General features: G+C 37.6%; 1 protein-coding gene across 2 annotated transcripts in view; it reads left to right on the top strand.

Annotated features, from left to right (window-relative positions):
* Positions 1 to 18,093, top strand: part of Myo1d (myosin ID) — a 302,321-nt gene that overhangs the window by 88,319 nt on the left and 195,909 nt on the right. For both annotated transcript variants that reach the window (XM_010642388.2, XM_010642387.2), the window contains exons 7-12: positions 2,765 to 2,881; positions 4,774 to 4,977; positions 7,115 to 7,260; positions 7,336 to 7,450; positions 11,720 to 11,890; positions 15,541 to 15,611. In XM_010642388.2, coding sequence (XP_010640690.1) covers positions 2,765 to 2,881; positions 4,774 to 4,977; positions 7,115 to 7,260; positions 7,336 to 7,450; positions 11,720 to 11,890; positions 15,541 to 15,611 — 824 coding nt within the window. The remainder of the gene's footprint in view (positions 1 to 2,764; positions 2,882 to 4,773; positions 4,978 to 7,114; positions 7,261 to 7,335; positions 7,451 to 11,719; positions 11,891 to 15,540; positions 15,612 to 18,093) is intronic.

Genomic DNA, 18,093 nt, shown 5'->3' with positions numbered 1-18,093 from the left:
CTACATCCCCAGCCCTTTTCCTTTTTTTTTTTTTTTTTTTTTTTTTTTTTTTTTTGGCTTTGAGAAAGTTTTCACTAAGTTGCCCTTATGGAACTCAAAATTGTGATCCTCCTGCCTCAGCTGCCCTCAGTGCTAGGATTACAGATTATATACCACTATGCCTGGCTCATAGATCACAATTTTAATTGTTTATTAGGAAAAGGTGACATTATGGATATTTGTCTTTTGCTCTTCTATATTTTAAACTTCTATAGTAAAAATTTTGTATTACTCTTTTACTTGGGTGAAAATTACAAGAAACTCTAAAAGAAAAGGATCTAAGATGTGGGAGGTATTTACTTTTAAAATTTTTACATTATTTACCTTATGCTAATTATTCCTTCATTACTAGATTAGCTATATTTTTATTGCTACCCACAGAAATGAATGATTCTTAGATCTTTACAATTAATTTTCCATCATTTGACATTTAGTTTATATGATTTTTATAGCCACCTAAGAGCAGAAATGTTCATCTGAAAATAAAACAATGGAGGGTACCCTTCACCTTTCTAAGAATTGCCAGATATATTTAAAGATGTAGAGAGTATTGTAAAATGAATACTTTTAAAAGGCAGTGACTGACATTATTCCTTTTCAGTGAGATTGTCATATTAACTAAATTACTTTTGACCAAGTCATGTTGAATTCCCATAGAAAGTATTAACATTCAGCCTTTTTTTCTAAGTTAAATTCACCTTAGGTTTTCTTTTCATTGAAGTTTTCTGTTCCTACTTCTCCTTTATTTTTTTCTTCCTCTCTAACAAAAACAAAGAACACATGATTATAATAAAAAACATAAAGTTGAACCAAAAGGAAACAAAAATATGCTTAAATCTTACTATCCAGAGATAATTATTGATAATAGCTTCTGTATGTATTTTTAAGCTAAAGTATTTAACAAATCCCAATTAAATAAGACTGTTTTTATTATATTACAATATAATAATTATTTTCTTTCCATGAAAATACCTATTACCATAATAATTTTAACAACTGTAAAGTTTACATATATTTATTTTTAACAAGGTTTAAAATGTATACCTTCTATATAATAAGATAAGACTCAATTAAAAGTCTTCAGAAACAATAAGGAACTTACTTATCTCACATAATTAACTCAGAAGCCCTGAGATGGGGCAGTTCCAGAGTTGATTAATCGATTGCCTTTACAGTGTTGTTAGGGACGTATGTGTTTTTTGTTTCCCCAACTTACAGCCCTTCTCTACTCAGTGGACTGAGTCTGATTTTCCTCGTGGTCTCAAAATGTCATCAGAAGTTCTAGGCGTCACAGGCAAAGGAAATGTTCCTGATTTATGTCCTTTTTTAAGTAATGGATGGGGGATGACACAGTGACACCCTCCCTTCACCATCCTGGACACACTTTCTACTGTGCCTTGTTGATCTAATCAGAACCTTGTCACATGCCCAACGTTAACCATTCACTTGGTAAGGGGAGCCCAGTGATGATTTATCTCCTGAGGCTCAATGAGGGCCAGTCATGCCAAGGGTGTCTACTGAGAGAAAAGGGAATAAACCTCTTTCTATCTCCAAAAAAGAAATGGGAGTGGGAGTGGCTGATAGGGAAGCAGTTGAGCAGTTTCTCACAATGGGACATTAAGATTGTTTTTGTCCAGTTGCTTTGCAATTTCAACATGATTACAGTTTATAAAACTTGCAATGTCTGATATTTGGCTACCTTTTTATGTGCTAAGAACTAGGGAGGTGCTTTATACACTCATTTGATTCTCACATTAACACTGTAAGGAATGTATTATCATGTGCATTCTTTTTAATCCATTAGAAAATTGAGCCTCAGAGAGATTAAGCATCTTATAAAAGGTTAAAAGAAACTGGTAGATGCAGAAGCTTACCTGGTTGTCTCCTCCTGGGGACCAGAAGAACATGAACTCCTCAGGCAGAGAGGTCCCTTCCCTACGCCCTTCCTCAGCAGTGACCTCAGGCCAGGTCTCTGTGTTTGGGCAAGAGGGGAACTCACTGAGAAAAAAGTATTAATCTGTAGCTACCATTTCAGAAAAACTTGTAACATTAGCAGTTACCATTGCTTTGTTGTGAATTTCTCTTTTCACCTAATGATCACCGCTCCTTAAGGGCAGGTTATCCATCTTTGGATGCCACAGTACTAGTTAAATGATCTGGCTTATCAAATCCTTACCAAGTATAGTCCCAGACTGTTTAACAGCTTGCTGAATGACTTCTATTGGCCTCTTTGCTCTCAGAAGCCTGCTTTTCCTCACCTGAGAAATAAGAAGCCAGATTATACAACAGCGGGAGGGATGTTGCCAGCGTACACAAGATGACTTGTGAAATAAAGAGCCACAAATGATAAATGACCAACCATATATTTTGGAATTTCCCACATTGAACATTTCCCTTTCTGATCTCGCATCCTGTGCCATTGCCTTCACAGATCATGAAGCCGTGATTGGCTTCTCTGAGCCAAATCAAGACAGTAGTGTCCAGAAAAGTGCACAGTGCCTGTTTTGGGTGATGTCTTTCATGCACAAAGAAGGCTTTGTATGTGTCGAATGATGCTTGTGCCTCTGAAATAATTTCTATTTTCCCTGGATGTTCATCATCCCTTCCAGTGATTTACCACAAAAGCTTCAAGACCTTGATTAAATCTGAATTTAATTTCATAATGATTAGATTTTAATGCTCATGTAAAATATCAGTGGCTTAAGTTTTCTGTTTTTATTTCTAGTCTTCTATCAATGATGCTGCAGAATTCAAAGTAGTAGCTGATGCTATGAAAGTAATTGGCTTCAAACCTGAGGAGATTCAAACAGTATATAAAATTTTGGCTGCTATTCTCCACTTGGTGAGTAGGGATGCCTCTCAGAATATATTTTCTTCCTAGGGGAACGAAGCCTCCTTCAGAAGATTTTTTTCCCTTTTAGATTTGAAAAATCAAGGGCTGGGTTATCTCAGTGGCACCACATCTGCCTCTCAAGTAAAGGCCCTGAGTTCAATCCCCCATATCCCTCCAAAAATAAATTAAAAAGTAATTTATTTAGAAAAAATTTTGTTCATGTTTTGAAGAAATTAGTCTGTGGATCCATTATTTTATATCATAAGGGGTTTTCAAGTCATGAAAGCTTGGGACTATGGTTTCAGTTCATTGATATGCCTTACTCATATCATCAAACTTTGAACTGGTTAATTTCAAGAAGAAAATAATTCAGCAATGATGTGACTACTAAAGGAATGAATTTCTAATGGCATTTGAAACATAGAATTATAGATAATTAGAGCTGGATTTTGATCATTTCATTTCATACAATGAGAAATGACCCCCAGAGCATAGCATGGCTACCTCAGAGGTGTAGCCAGCTCACTGTGGCACCAACACCACAGACCAGTGAGTACACAGACCTTGGACTTCAAAAGAGTGAGGCGACCATGTACTAGAGCAGTTTCATTACTCTTAATATAATTAGAGATGTTTGAAATTTTGTGAACTTATAACCCTACAACATCAGTCTGGATTCAAATCTGGATAAAAATTATCTTTCATTTTAATATAGGAAGATTTAACTGAATCAGAAATGTATAAGTCTATTATATGAAATTATTACATAGCAATCTATGCAATAAATATTCCTGACTAGGAAGACTAATATATATTAATTTGTTTCATGTTTTCAAATTAGTTTATAAATAATCCAAGTATAATTTCACTTTTTTTTTAACTTGACCTCATTATTTTAAACTTTTTTTTTTTTTTTTTTTTTTTTTTTTTTTTTGTACTGAGGATTGAACTCAGGACCTTGAGCTTGCAAGGCAGGCAGCAGAACCACTGAGCTAAATCCCCGCCCATGACCTCATTATTTTAGCATGAGAAACAATAAGCCTATAAGAAGATCAAATTAAACATATTAAAGAACAGCTTGGTGGAGGAATGGAAAAGATATACCTAATTCTAAATTTAAAATGACAGTAAAAGCTATAATGCTATAAAACTTGTCATACGGGGCCAGGAATGTAATTCAGTGACACTCACCTGCCTGGCAAGCACAAGGTCCAGAGTTTGATTCCCAGTACTGGGGTAAAAAACTTATACAAATTCAGCATCGCATCAGGTTAATCAACAAATTTTTTAATGTACTACACATTTGATAGTTGGTTAATAAGTATTGTTCTTTGTTGTTGTTTTTGGTACCGGAGATTGAACTTGGGACTTTAATAAGTATTATTTATTGAATGAGTAGAATATAAATAGACTCAGACTCTCAGGAAATTTAATATATATAAATAATGCCATTTCAAATCAGGAGAAAAAGCTAGACTATTCAGTAAATGTTGCCAAAACACTAACCATCCCTACATTACAACACACATCAAAATAAATTGAGTGAATTAAAGGTTTAAGTGAGTGAGAAACAACTATTGTGGTATTACAAGAAAATACCAAATACTCATTAAACCTTTGCAGAAGAAATGGTGTAAATATGACAAAAGCAAGGTAACCTCTAAAGCAAAGATTCATCGATTTGATAGTATAAATATAGAGAACTTTATCAAAACAGACACTGAAAGTCAAGACAGAAAAGTGCCAATAGAAGAAAAAGGACAGATGAAGTGCTAGGTTTTTTTATTATTGCCATATAAAATGTCACTACAGTTATATTTAAATGGACAAATATATTCTTGACATAAAGTTTCAAAACCTCACTGGAAATGGTGTGTTTGTTTTTTCATTTTTTAATATAGGGAAATTTAAAATTTGTAGTAGATGGTGACACGCCTCTTATTGAGAATGGCAAGGTTGTATCTATCATAGCAGAACTGCTCTCTACTAAGACAGACATGGTTGAGAAAGCCCTTCTTTTCCGGACTGTGGCCACAGGCCGTGACATTATCAACAAGCAACACACAGAACAAGAAGCTAGCTACGGCAGAGACGCCTTTGCCAAGGTGAGATTTTTTACTTAGGGGCTGTGAGCCTGTGGTGGATCTCAGCAGTAGCACCAGCAAAATCCTGTGAGAGGTATCCAGACATCCCTTGACTGCAGCCATCGACTTTTAGAAACTAGTTGTACCTCAGTTCATAGACTTAATTCTTTCCATGATTCTGGTCGCAAACCAAATTTGTTGTGAACCTAATCAAATTTCCACATAAAGTCAACATTGAACCTAACCTTTGAATTTGATTCTGTTCATAATCAATTTGTTTGCTACCCGAATTATGTAAAGAACTAAGCTGATCAACTGAGGTACCACTGTATGATGGAATTTTCTGGATATCACAGGCTCAATGAAACCCCTGACTGTGAATGTCACTGCCAGAAAAGCAAATCTGACCAACCATGGGAATGAAGCACTCAAGCACTTTAGCATGGTCTGGCTGCAGCCTGCCTCTCTTGCCTCATCTCATACCGTCTTCCAGGCACCTTTCTTCGTTGCAGCACATTATTCTCTGAAGCCTCACAAGTTACCTTTATCTCTTTCCTCTAGCCATGGGACCTCTGCAAATGCTATTCCCTCTCTGTGGATTGCTCTTCTCCCTTCTTTCCTTGCTACCATTTACTTATCCTGCTGAACTTAGCCCAAGCATTACTTTCTGTAAGAAGCTTTACCCTGCCCCCAACACTGAATAAATTAGACTTCTCTCACCTGCGATGCACTTTCTTTAGCGTGTGTGTGTGTGTGTGTGTGTGTGTGTGATTTTTTTCCTTCACCCTTATCTCTAGGCCTTTTGGAGACTGAGATTGTGTTTGTCTTTACTTAGTACTGTGTCTCCAGAAAACAGTACACAGTAAATCCTCAGCAAATATTTATTGGATGAATGTATGAGTTCCTAAGTGTCTTGTGCAATTTATTTGGGACCTAAAGAAGGGTAAGAACAGTTTAGGAGGTGAAAAGATCAAGAGTCCTGATAGGACACAAGTTTGAAGTGGATGTGAAACATCTACAAATCATTGTCAGGTATAGAGTCAAGCCCTGAGTTCAAAGCCCAGACTCTTGGGTCTGGGTTGTGGTAATACTTTTGGGAGTCAGATTATATCAGTCTTGTGTAACACTGAGTGGGTAACTCAGAAGGTGTTAGAGAGTGAGAAGAGAATCAGGAAGAACTCTTAACTTTTAGCAGAGGATACCCTACCAAAGGTCACCCAGAAGGTCAGCCAGTAAAACAGAAAGGAAATTTTAAAAGGGTGGTGTTACAAATCCCGGAGAGGAAAATACTTTAAGAGTAGAAAACAGTTGAGTGACATGGAGAAGCTTAGACGTCCACAGACTACAAGAAAGTTTCTGTACAGAGGTACTTGGGGTCCTTGGTGAGCCATGTCAGTAAAAACTGGAGAGAGTTGGAGAATAAAGGGGTGATGAAAACAGGAAGTACGTGTCTGGGAGACATATCAAGAAAGGGCTTTCTGAAGATGTAACATTATGGAACATGGTGTATCAGGACATGTATGTGTTCTGTGTGTGGCATCTTTCTCTATGTGCATCTTAGAATGTGTATCCTTGGGTGGTAGATTTGTGTTGAATTCTCAGGGAATTTCAAACCTTGGCCTCATGGCTCAGACTCTTATTTATAATTAGAAATCAATATTTCTATTTTTAGAACTCAGAGCTTTAGTAGAGCTTTAATTCATTCCCCAACTTTTTATAGTAGATGAGATTATGAAGCAATTAAGTTGCTTAGACAAGGAAATAAGCATATTATCAACATGGACAGGGAGATATGCCTGGGGAATGTAGTTGGGATATATGTAGTAACTGATAGTCTTTTTAAAAATCCAAATTCATGTCTATAATCCCTGCTACTTGGGAGGCTGAGGTAGAAGGATGGCAAGTTTAGGCTCGGCTTAGGCAACTTAGCAGGAACCTTGTCTCAAAAATATTTTGAAAAGACTGGGGATCTAGCTCAGTAGTAGAGGGCTTGCCTAACAAGTGTGAAGCTCTGGATTCCATCCCAGCTCTGCAAAAGAAAAAAATTTCCAAACCATTTATACTAAATAGGAAACGGTAGACAGGAATTTAAGACATCAAAAATTCAAACAAAGATGTTGTAAGCAGGCAAGAATTTACTGTGTTATTTTCCTCACAGGCAATATATGAGCGCCTTTTTTGTTGGATCGTCACTCGAATCAATGACATTATTGAGGTCAAGAACTATGACACCACAGTCCATGGGAAAAACACTGTGATTGGTGTCTTGGATATCTACGGCTTTGAGATCTTCGACAACAATAGGTAAACTAATTAAGATACTTAAAACCTTGTTTATTTTTTTATTTGTTTAAACCTAATTTATCCCTTTTCACATAGCTTTGAACAGTTCTGCATCAATTACTGCAATGAGAAACTGCAGCAGCTGTTCATTCAGCTGGTTCTGAAGCAGGAACAAGAGGAATACCAGCGGGAGGGCATCCCTTGGAAGCACGTGAGTGCTGGTGGAAAGTCTCTCCTGTGTCTCATGTGCTGCTGATAACATTATTGAGCTTATCCATCTAGGTATTTCTTGATCTCCTTGGGTACTTAAAACATCTAAATCTTAGCTTCCCTGTTTTGGGATATGTAGATTCAGTTCATTGTCATGGATGTTGTTGGATTTCTCCAACTTGATAGATTCATTCATTAGTGTCCAGAACATGCAGAGTTACAACCAGTAAATTTAATTATCACCATATGGATGGGTACCATATGTTCTTCTTGGTTCATATGTGTCTACTAGAATTTAACAGCATTTACATGTGGTATAATATAAATATACAGTGAATGTTTAAATTTTTTAAAGTTATTATAGTAAAAGACACATTCATCCCACTGAAGACCCTGCCCTTCACTTCGAACACACTTATCCCATTGTTCTTGCCACTTTCTGAAGCAGTGCTGGAAGTCCTCTCTCATTCATAACTGTCTTTCTTTGAACTGTCATGGTTTCTTCCATCTTCTGAATGAATTCAAAAAGTGTACCTGTCGTGGTCATTTTGACTTGGGGGAAGGTCCAAAGTCACGCAGTGCCAGATCCAGTGAATAAGGTCGATGAGGACGTACTGTCATGTTTTTACGAGCCTGCCTTTCTATTGGGTGGCACTTGGTGGCTGTGTTTACTGTGCAGCATTATCATACTTCATAAAGAGCTGAAAGAAGACTTCCAAAACTGCTTCAGAAAGTGGCAAGAGTGATGGGATAAGTGTGTCAAAGCAAGGGCCAGTGTTTTGAGAGGAATTAATGACAATGTGTCTTTTTACTGTAACACTATATTTCTTTTGGTACCGGGAATCCAACTTGGGCCTTTGTGCTTGCGAAGCAGGTGGCAGAACCACTGAGCCAAATCCCCAGCCCCTATAACACATTTTCAAAAATTAAACATTCATTGTATATTTTTTATCAATCTTCATAAGTTATTTTTATCTTAAATTTGTAGAAATTTGCTTCCAAATCTTGTCTTTATCCCTTTCCTCTTTTCTTTTTTCTTTTACTTTGTAAACCAAATGGCATTTCACTGTCTTAAGCTAATGACAGTCATACTCTCTGAAACCTGCACATTGGGACCCCTGCATTGTCTTTTATCTCCACTTAGCTTCTTTAGATATCACCCCTCTTATGACTCTCACAGGCAGGTAGTTTGGTCAGATACTGTCAGAGACATACAACAAAAATAGTTATTTTTCTATATCCAATATAATAGCAGTGAAAAGCCTATTTGAAATGGCATATTTAAATTATCTTTATATTCCTTCCTAGTTTCCTTTTCTATTTCATCTCATTCGGGAAAAAAAAAAGAATACCTTTCTTGCCTCAAACTGTATCTTTGACTTTCCAGGTGTTAAACATTAAAATACCATAAAAAGTTTCATTAAAGTATACTAACATAAATCTTATCTACTTACAAATAAACCAAAGAGTTATCAGTCATTTCTATAAAAGAGCTACCTGTAGTTGGATTAAAACAGTGAGCTCTTATAACACATTAAAATGCAATTCAGGGGCCGGGGATTTAGCTCAGTGGTTCCACCACCAGCCTCACAAGTGCAAGGACCTGAGTTTGATCCCCAGTACAAAAAAATAAAATAAAACGTAATTCAGCCAGGCATGGTGGTGCATACTTGTAATCCCAGCACTTGGGAGGCTGAGGCAGGAGGATCACCTTGAATTTGAGGCCAACCTGGGCTACATAGTGAGTTTAGGTCTGGTGTGGACTGCACAGCAAGACCCTATCTCAAAAAAAAAGAAAAATGTAATTCAGGGTCAGGGATTTAGCTCTGTGGCTCCTCTGCCTGCCTTGCAAGTGCAAAGTCCTAAGTCCAATCCCTGGTACCAAAAAAAGAAAGAAAAGAAAAAAATGTAATTCAATTCAATTAAGTTTAGATGAAGCTTTTTAAGAATGAATGTATTAGCCGGGTGTGGTGGTGCACACCTGTAATCCCAGCACTCGAGAGGCTGAGGCAGGAGGATCGCTGCGAGTTCAAGACCAGCCTGGGCTACATAGTGAGTTCCAGGTCAGTCTCAACTCCGTAGTGAGACCCTGTCTCAAAAAAACCCCAAAAAAGTGAGTTACAGGTCAGTCTCAACTACATAGTCAGACCCTGTGTCAAAAAAAAAAAAAATGAAGAATGAATATATTGTATAAGATATAACTGGAGCTTTGATTTTTCTTAAAGCAAATTTCATTATAAAATTTGTTATTCAGATATGATCTAGAGGTACTGGCCAAAATATCATTTAACAATCAGTGTCAAATCCACAGGCAAATTTCATCTAAAACTTGTTATTCAAATTCCACAGGCATAACAGATAAAGGTGTTTCACAAAGCTGTTGTGTTTGGAGAGGGAATGGTAAGACAGAGTCCCAGTAGTCCTAGGCTACTCCATCACATCTCTCCTGGCTCCCTGTGCCCTTAAGAATTCTCCTGGGCCTGCCAGGTTGTTTGAGGAACCTAGTTTGAAAGCCACTGCCTTAAGCAATGTTTGAAGTAGCCATAAACTTCTAAGAGTTACTAGAGTAACACCAAACACCAATAGCTTCTAGTAATGCAATTGAAATTTTAACTTTGTCCTGGGACAGATGACTTAGTCCTTAATTCTGTAGTCCTAAAGTCTAAGATATCAGCTATTAGTTAATATAGAATTCCTGCTTTTTGAGTACTTTTGGGATATTTTATCCAGAGATGGAAATAACTTCCCTCTCTATTTGGAAACATAATAGATGCCTACAATAAACATAACTATTTGGGCTGGGGATTTAGCTCAGTGGTGCAGCTGCCTGCCTCACAAGTACAAGGTCCTGAGTTTGATCCACAGTACAAAAAATTAAATTAAAAAAAAAAACAAACTATTTGAACAAGGCTTCTCCACATTCCCAGTCATGGGACAAAAGAGAACTCATAAGACTAGGAATGGAGGTGAAACCGCAGTCAAAAAACTGGCATAAGTCGTTGGATTTTAAAGCATGGAACTAGAGTATATTTGGCCCTTTAGTGCTTGATTATAAAGAGATAGACCTTACAGGAGGTGAAGAGGACTGTGTTCAGCTTAGTTACATTCTGTGTACAATGGGACATGTCGCACATAAGGCTGAAATGTTTAATAATACACTGCCTGCCTTTGTGACACACATTTTGCCTGCCTTAGGTCAGGGTGTGCTGTCCATGTATGGTCAGAGATATGCTGCAGGCTGTCAGAATAAACACGTGTCATGGAGAATTTTTGCCCAAATCTTATATATATCAAAGTTGATAAAAACCAGAAGTTATTTATAACTTCACTCAGTTCGTAAAAGTCAATGAAAAGTGTATTATCTTTTATAGATATTTACATCTCAGAATTATTTTTAAATACTGTATTCAGAAAGTGTCAGATTTCTGTTCAACTCATATGTTTTTATTTTAACTTTCAGAAAACTGGAGGAAATGCTTTTTTGTTGTTGCTACTTAGTCTTATGTAACCAAAACTGCCAGTTCTATGTAATACTTTAACTTCATTATCAAGTAGAATATCAAATAACTTGTTAAGTGCTTGTTGGCACTTAGCAGAAGCTGGATCCTGTGATTTAAGACAAACAGATTAAGGGGCTGAAAGTATGAAGTAATAGGGTTGAGTGTGGGATATGGAGACAAGAATTATAAGAATTAGTACAACAATTACAAGAAAAACAAGAGTAAGGGAAGAAATGTCGCCCAGCTTAGAATTTATGACGACATGTAGAGGTACAAGATCCCAACAATGAATGTAACTGTACTATATCCCTAAAATGTACCAATAAACTCAATTAAAGCTGAAAAAAAAAAGAATTTACGATTTGAGCTATCCTCATCTCTGACAATTTGTCCCATAATATAAAGTTAAGAAAGAAATTAAATGGGAGGCTGAGGCAAGAGGATCCCAGGTTTGAGCCAATCCTGAGCAATTTAGTAGCTTAGCAAAACTTTGTCTCAAAATGAAACATAAAGAAAGAGCTGGGAAAATAGTTCAGTGTGGAGGTCCTAAGTTCATTCCCCCCTACCCCAAAAAAAAAAAAAAAACAAAAAAAAAACAGAAAAAAAAGAATTATTAAAATATGTGTTTATTTTAGTATTAGACCTCATTGATGCTATTCACATATTTGACATCAGGATAGCTTTACCGATGCTCCTGAAACAAATGGGGCAACCTTTGTGTGTGACCTGTCCTGGTCTCTTGGACATTACTTCCTTGTTATGTCACATAGATTGATTACTTCAACAACCAGATCATCGTGGACCTTGTGGAGCAGCAGCACAAGGGCATCATCGCAATCCTAGATGACGCCTGCATGAATGTTGGCAAAGTCACTGATGAAATGTTCCTGGAAGCACTGAACAGTAAATTGGGCAAACATGGCCATTTTTCTAGCCGAAAGGTAATGTATTCAATATGACCTTCCTGTCAATTTGGTTGTGTAGGATTTCGCTCAATGTTTGATGGAGTTAAATGAATTTATATGCTGGGTTAAAAGAATGTCCACTCTAATAAGAAGAGAGGCTGTAAACATCCATTAATTGATTTCTTGATGTGTTTAGGTTCTGTTTCTGTCTGGTTTATAGAATGACTAAGATGGATAAAAATCATATTGTCCAGGAGAGGGAGCTCCAGACTATCCGAAGTGTTGGAAATAGGAAAAATGAACACTGTTCTTCAGAAAGCATGATGTCATTTATAACCAATAGGTGCAGAGTCCTTGTTCATGTGCTAGAATTTTACCCCTGCATCCAGTGATTCTGGCACAGAATATAGCTTTTGTCCTTGACTTTACTATAATCCTCATATACAAAATGTGAGGTATGCTTGCCGTGGACTTTCAGACTATAGGACTTCTTAAAAACAGAAATTCTAATTATGATTCATGTTATTACAGGGAAACTTGTCCTTTCAGTGAATAGGTAGCCTTTTAACTCCCTGTTTTTCACAATCTAAAAATGTCATAAAGAAGCCCATTTTTGTAATAATTGGTGGCAACTGTGGTTTTCAGAACTTAGTGCCAGGCTTTGCGTGGAGTATATTTACCATATTTGTTGAGAGTCTGTTTTGAGGAGGGGCACACCATTTTCACCTTTAGTCTCCCCTACAAATACAGCTTTGTCTTGCAACCAGAAGCTGAAGAGAAGACAGGCCCTACTCCTTCTCATCTGTAAGAAAGGAACAAACATTTCTGCTCCTCTGTATATCGTATCTATCTGCACTGCTGGGTTGGTTTTTTTGTTTTTTTTTTTTTAGCATGAACAAATCTATTTTCTGACTGTGTTCCCTTTGAAATTATGTAATCAGAACAAGGAAATTCTACAGTTAACTAGATGTAGCATAGAACATCAAGAAAGTGATTACTAGCTACTCTTTCTCGGAGGCCAATTTTAGTGAAATATTCTCCTTGGTCTGTTACTGAGAACTGATTTGTAATCTTCCACAGTTTGACCTCCTTATGTGATAGATGGATCTTTGATGTAAGAGATCTGCACAAGAGGTGTTCCTTCAGTCATTCCCCAATTTATGCCCCAAATATTTAATGAATGCCTCTCATTTTCAGGTGCAGTCCTCAGTGCTGGGGACAGAGCAGTGTGCCAAGTTAGAAGCAACCTAAATAATTTACTGTGATGCATTTAAAGATAGCATGGCTGCACAGACAGATGTCCTGTCTTTGAGGGATAGTTCATAAATGCCCACTGTAATCACAGTTTGGGTTTGCACCTACCGGAGGCTAGGTACTCAGTCAACGTTTGTAAAGTTTAATGGTGATGGTCACAGACATACCAAACAAATATTATTTAAATCTCCATGAGAAAATAGATATTAATCTCACATGGGAAATCATATCCACCTCGTGGTGATATCTTTTACCTTAGCCATTTATATATCTGAATTAGATTTATCAACTAAATATTTTGAAATACAGTCTTGTTCTTAAGAGCAACTGTATATAGTACTTTTAAGTACTTGCCACACTGATTTGATAGTAGTTAGACAGTAATTTATCTACGGAGATATCTTTTTTTTTTTAATTGTGGAAACTGTGGCTTCCCCACTCTCAGACCAATTGACTCTTTTTTCTGGCTTCCCCAGAAAAAATCTGAGTACTCAGATTGCCTAATGAAGGGCAAAAATTGAAATAATCAAGCAGTCAAAATATTTTAATCACTATGAACTTTTTTATTAAATAAATGCCATTAGCCTGTTTGTGTTGAACCAGGTATTATCATTTGCTTCTGGTTACTGATTAACTAGACTTAATGGGCATATTAAAAAGGGTTTCTGGCTTATGACAATTATTACATTTAGGAGCTAAACAGTTTCTTACACATTAAAGTTATCAAGAAGAAGCATGCAAGTGGTCCAGTAAACCATAAAATATTTTTTAATTAAATGAGAAAAAACAACTTTTTAAAAAATAAGTAAGGAAAAATCTAACACTTTCTATGTTCAGATCAATTGAGACTTTGCAGTATATCCAAATGGAAGAATATTCTATTAGTGTCACCATCACTTGGGTTCTTTTGCTTTAGGGGTTTTATAAATAGAAGAGTTTTGTAAAAGGGGTTACTTGGAAGAAAAGAGAAAATGCATATCATGGTAATTCCTCTGTGTATTACACACTTTGTCTCCATGGTTCATTTAACCCTCGTAACAGCTCTCTGAGATAAGTAATATTAAAGGAAGCAAAGTGAGGTGATGGTAGAGCCAAGATTTGAACCTCAGAAGTCTGTCTCTAATTTCGTATAATGATTCACTTATCAAGTTAATAGGCTAATTGTTCCTTCAGCAGTCTGGTTATCTGTGTAGAGCCCGACAGCCTGATTGGAGCTTTTTGCTATCTGATGTTGGAATCTGAGTGATTTTTGTATGTAACCGCGCTTGGTGCTGTATGGATTTTCAGATGTCTGCTTCGGAACCAACAGGCTGCCCAGTGACCCTTCACAGGGCCAACACAGTCTAAGTACAGGTGTAATAAGGAAGACTGCAAAAAGTAACAGGGATCTCCAGGGTATACAGAAACTGCCCTTCATAAACTATTCCCCATCTTCAGTGAGAAAGAGCTGCAGAAGGTTAATCTTCTGTGAAAAGGCAGATCTGAACTGGAGTCCCACCCCAGCAAGCAGATGAGTCAGGCCACTGTGTACACAGAAAAACACAAACATTACATTTCATTTTATGAGTTCTTCCCAGGGCTACCACTTACTGGCTGTGTGATCTCATGCCAGTCACCTAGCTCAGTGATGGTGAACCTGTGGCGTGCATACCAAAGGCAGATGTTTGTTATCATTGAAAGCTCTAAGCGCTAAAAGGTTTGCCATCACTGAACTATCCCCTCTGAGCCTCAGCTTCCACGTGTGTAAAAGAAAGATCATAATACAGTACTTACTTTAAGTGTAGATTGTATGGCTGCTTAAGATGTATGTACCCAGGGCCGGGGATTTGCAAAACTCAGTGGTTCTGCCGTCTGCCTCACAAGCGCAAGGCCTGAGTTCAACCCCCAGTACCAAAAAAGATGTATGTACTAGTGGATAGTAAGCCTTCAGTGTGATCCTCCTTAATCTAGGAAGAGAAAGACACTATGTCAGTTAGAGTCGGCTGGGCTGCCTTAAGATAGTAACCAAGATTTGAGTGTCAGAAGAAAGTAGATGTCATTCTCTCTCTCAGGGACCCAGATGTTCTTCCAGCATCTGGTTGACCCATCCCCTACGGACTACTCTCTGCATCCAGCTGGTGCAAAGGGGGTCACTCACTTCTTACCAGCCTGAGCCTGGAACGGCCATACTTCACTTCCATCATCCAGAACTTGGCCACTGGGCCTTGTCAACTGCAAAAGTGGCTAGCAAATGAAGTCCAGCTGTGTGAATTCCTGACAGGCGTTCAGTCTTTACCACCTAGGCCAGATACTTAAGTCAAGCCCCACATAATGTGATTTCATTCATGATATCATGATTTGTGACATTATGATCATCCTATATTAGGATAGACTACATCTTTAAGAAAGTGAATATGTCTGTTTTCAAAATATTCTTCTTCTTGATCTCTTAGCTCTGTGCCTCAGACAAAATCCTGGAGTTTGATCGAGATTTTCGAATCCGGCATTATGCAGGTGATGTGGTGTGAGTATTTTACTTTGCTATCTAGCACGGTGATTTGCATGTGACCTCACTTCAGAAAATGCAACCAGGGAAACTGTCAGCTGTTTTCATTTGCATTTTCCAGTCATTTCATATGCCAGTGTATTTCAGTCTTCATTTGTGAAAAAATTGGCATACCGCAATTAGTTCCTTGCTTTTCAAACATTTACTGAACACATACTATGTACATTGCAAGAAGAAGGAGTAGCTCAAGGCACAAGGGTGCAGATCACCCCTCTGTGTGAAGAACTAAGTGTAAGCTGGATAACCACATAAGCATAAAGCTGTTTTACTATGTTATTTTTCAAATATATTTGAATTAATAAAATGCTTCCAAGACATATTCTGATTGCAGTGAAAGTAGAAATTGATATGAAAATACAACTACTTGGTATCTTAGATTTGAAGAGCTTCTGTAACAGATTATCCCAAATCAGTAGTTTAAAACACCAAGAACATGTATTTTCACAGTTCTGAGGCCCAGAAGTTCCAGATCAAGGGATTGGCAGAGGCCACACCTACTCTGGAGGTGCCTCTAGAAGAGAATATGCCCCCTTTTCCAACTTTTGAGGGCTGTGGGCATTGCTTGGCTTCTGGTTGTGTCACTCCAGGTTCTGTCTCTATAGCACGTTGCCTCCTCCTCTTCCATGTGTCAGTTAAATCTCAGGTTGCTTTTATCTTAAAACAATACTTGTGACATTTAGTACCCCATGAGTACTACAGGATAAGCTCCTCCTCTCTGGATCCTAAATGAAATCACATATTTTACTATAGAAGCATACATTCCTGAGTTCTAGGGAATTTAATGTGAGTATTTTTGTTTGAGGAAAAGGGTCAATTTTTTATGCTTCCTCTGTTCATTGAACGCTGCGCTTCATATTGTCTTCTGAAGCGTTCTTTTTTTGGGGTGGGGGTTGACAGGGTCTCTTTGCTTCCTCTGTTCATTGAACGCTGCGCTTCATATTGTCTTCTGAAGCGTTCTTTTTTTGGGGTGGGGGTTGAGACAGGGTCTCACTATGTAGTTGAGACTGACCTGGAACTCACTATGTAGCCCAGGCTGGTCTCGAACTCGCAGTGATCCTTCTGCCTCAGCCTCCCAAGTGCTAGGATTACAGGTGTGCGCCACCATGCCCAGCCTTAAATTTTTTTTCTTTTGTACCAGGGATCAAACTCAGGTCATTGCATTTGCAAGGCAGGTGGCAGAACCACTGAGCTAAATCCCTGACCCTGAAGTGTTCTTTTCCTTTTCCCTTCTTTTTCACATTAGAAATTCTTTCCATGTAACCCATTATAGGAAGAGATTAAACAAGAAAAAAAGCAATCATTTCTATAAATGCTGAAAAGACATTTTGAAGAATTTTAATAGCTATTCCTTATTTAAAATAAAACTCTAGAATCAGGAAAATAATATGGCTTAAAATTATTATGCCAACTGTCAAACTAGCCATCAGTGCTGGAGTGTCATCAGTTTCCACTTTCTCTGGTCCTGTTCCCAGGTTCCAGAATACAAAGGAAAGACAATCCAAGACCATACAAATGCTCACCGAAAGCCCAAATCTCACTCTTATAGGGTTCTGTCTTACAGTGCTGAGTAGCATAAGTGCAGAGCTGGACAGAAGGCCTCATGACCCCCAAGTCCAGCCTCTTTATTTTACAGAGTAATAAACTTATGCTGAGTAAGTAAGGTTCTCACCCAAGGTCACATAGCAGGTTTATGGAAGTACTCAGACAATGGAACAGAGTTTGCGGATTCCCAGTCTAGAACTCTAGCTGATATTCAATCAAGGCTTCTTTTTCTCTCCTTAAACCCTTCAATCTTTTTCTGGATTTTTACTATGTTCTGTGTACATGGTACTTTATAAGGCATGGTGCCTGCCTACAGAGATTTCCATGCAAGATGCACACATATGTGTGTATTTGTATTTCTGCACATATACATACATTCATGTAATGAAAGATGGTCTAAAATAATTGCCACATGAATAATAGCAAGTGTTTTCAGAATTCAGAGTAAGGAAACAATACAATACTTTTAGATGTTCTAGTAAACCCAGGGAGGCTGATGCATTTTTGAGTGCTGAGAATTATAAGAAGTGGGAATAGTGCTAAGTAATATTCAGGAAGTAGCAACTAAGTCTCTTTAGTTTGGTTAGTTAGGTGTAGTTGGAGTTATCCATTTTGTAGCACCGATTAGAAATACCTTGAAAAGTAGATTGAGGTCAAATCACAGTAAGTCTTGAAATACAAAGTAAGGTCTTTGAATTTTGAGTTGTTTGGGTTTGAATAAGTTAAGAGTCAGCTGAACTGAAAAGTTCAGTTAGAAGTGACAGGAAGGTATTAGGAAAAAGACCTTGGTTGAAGCAAGCAAGGAAATAATTGTGGGTATGGTGACGTTCAAATGTCTGTGGGGAAAAAAATGTGGGCAGCATAGCCTAAAATAATTTCTTGCAGAATTAAATATGTA

The sequence above is a fragment of the Fukomys damarensis genome, unplaced genomic scaffold, assembly GCF_012274545.1.
Source record: "Fukomys damarensis isolate Sample0158 unplaced genomic scaffold, DMR_v1.0_HiC HiC_scaffold_13, whole genome shotgun sequence".
Taxonomy (NCBI): domain Eukaryota; kingdom Metazoa; phylum Chordata; class Mammalia; order Rodentia; family Bathyergidae; genus Fukomys; species Fukomys damarensis.
This window is presented reverse-complemented; position numbering and strand designations above follow the sequence as displayed.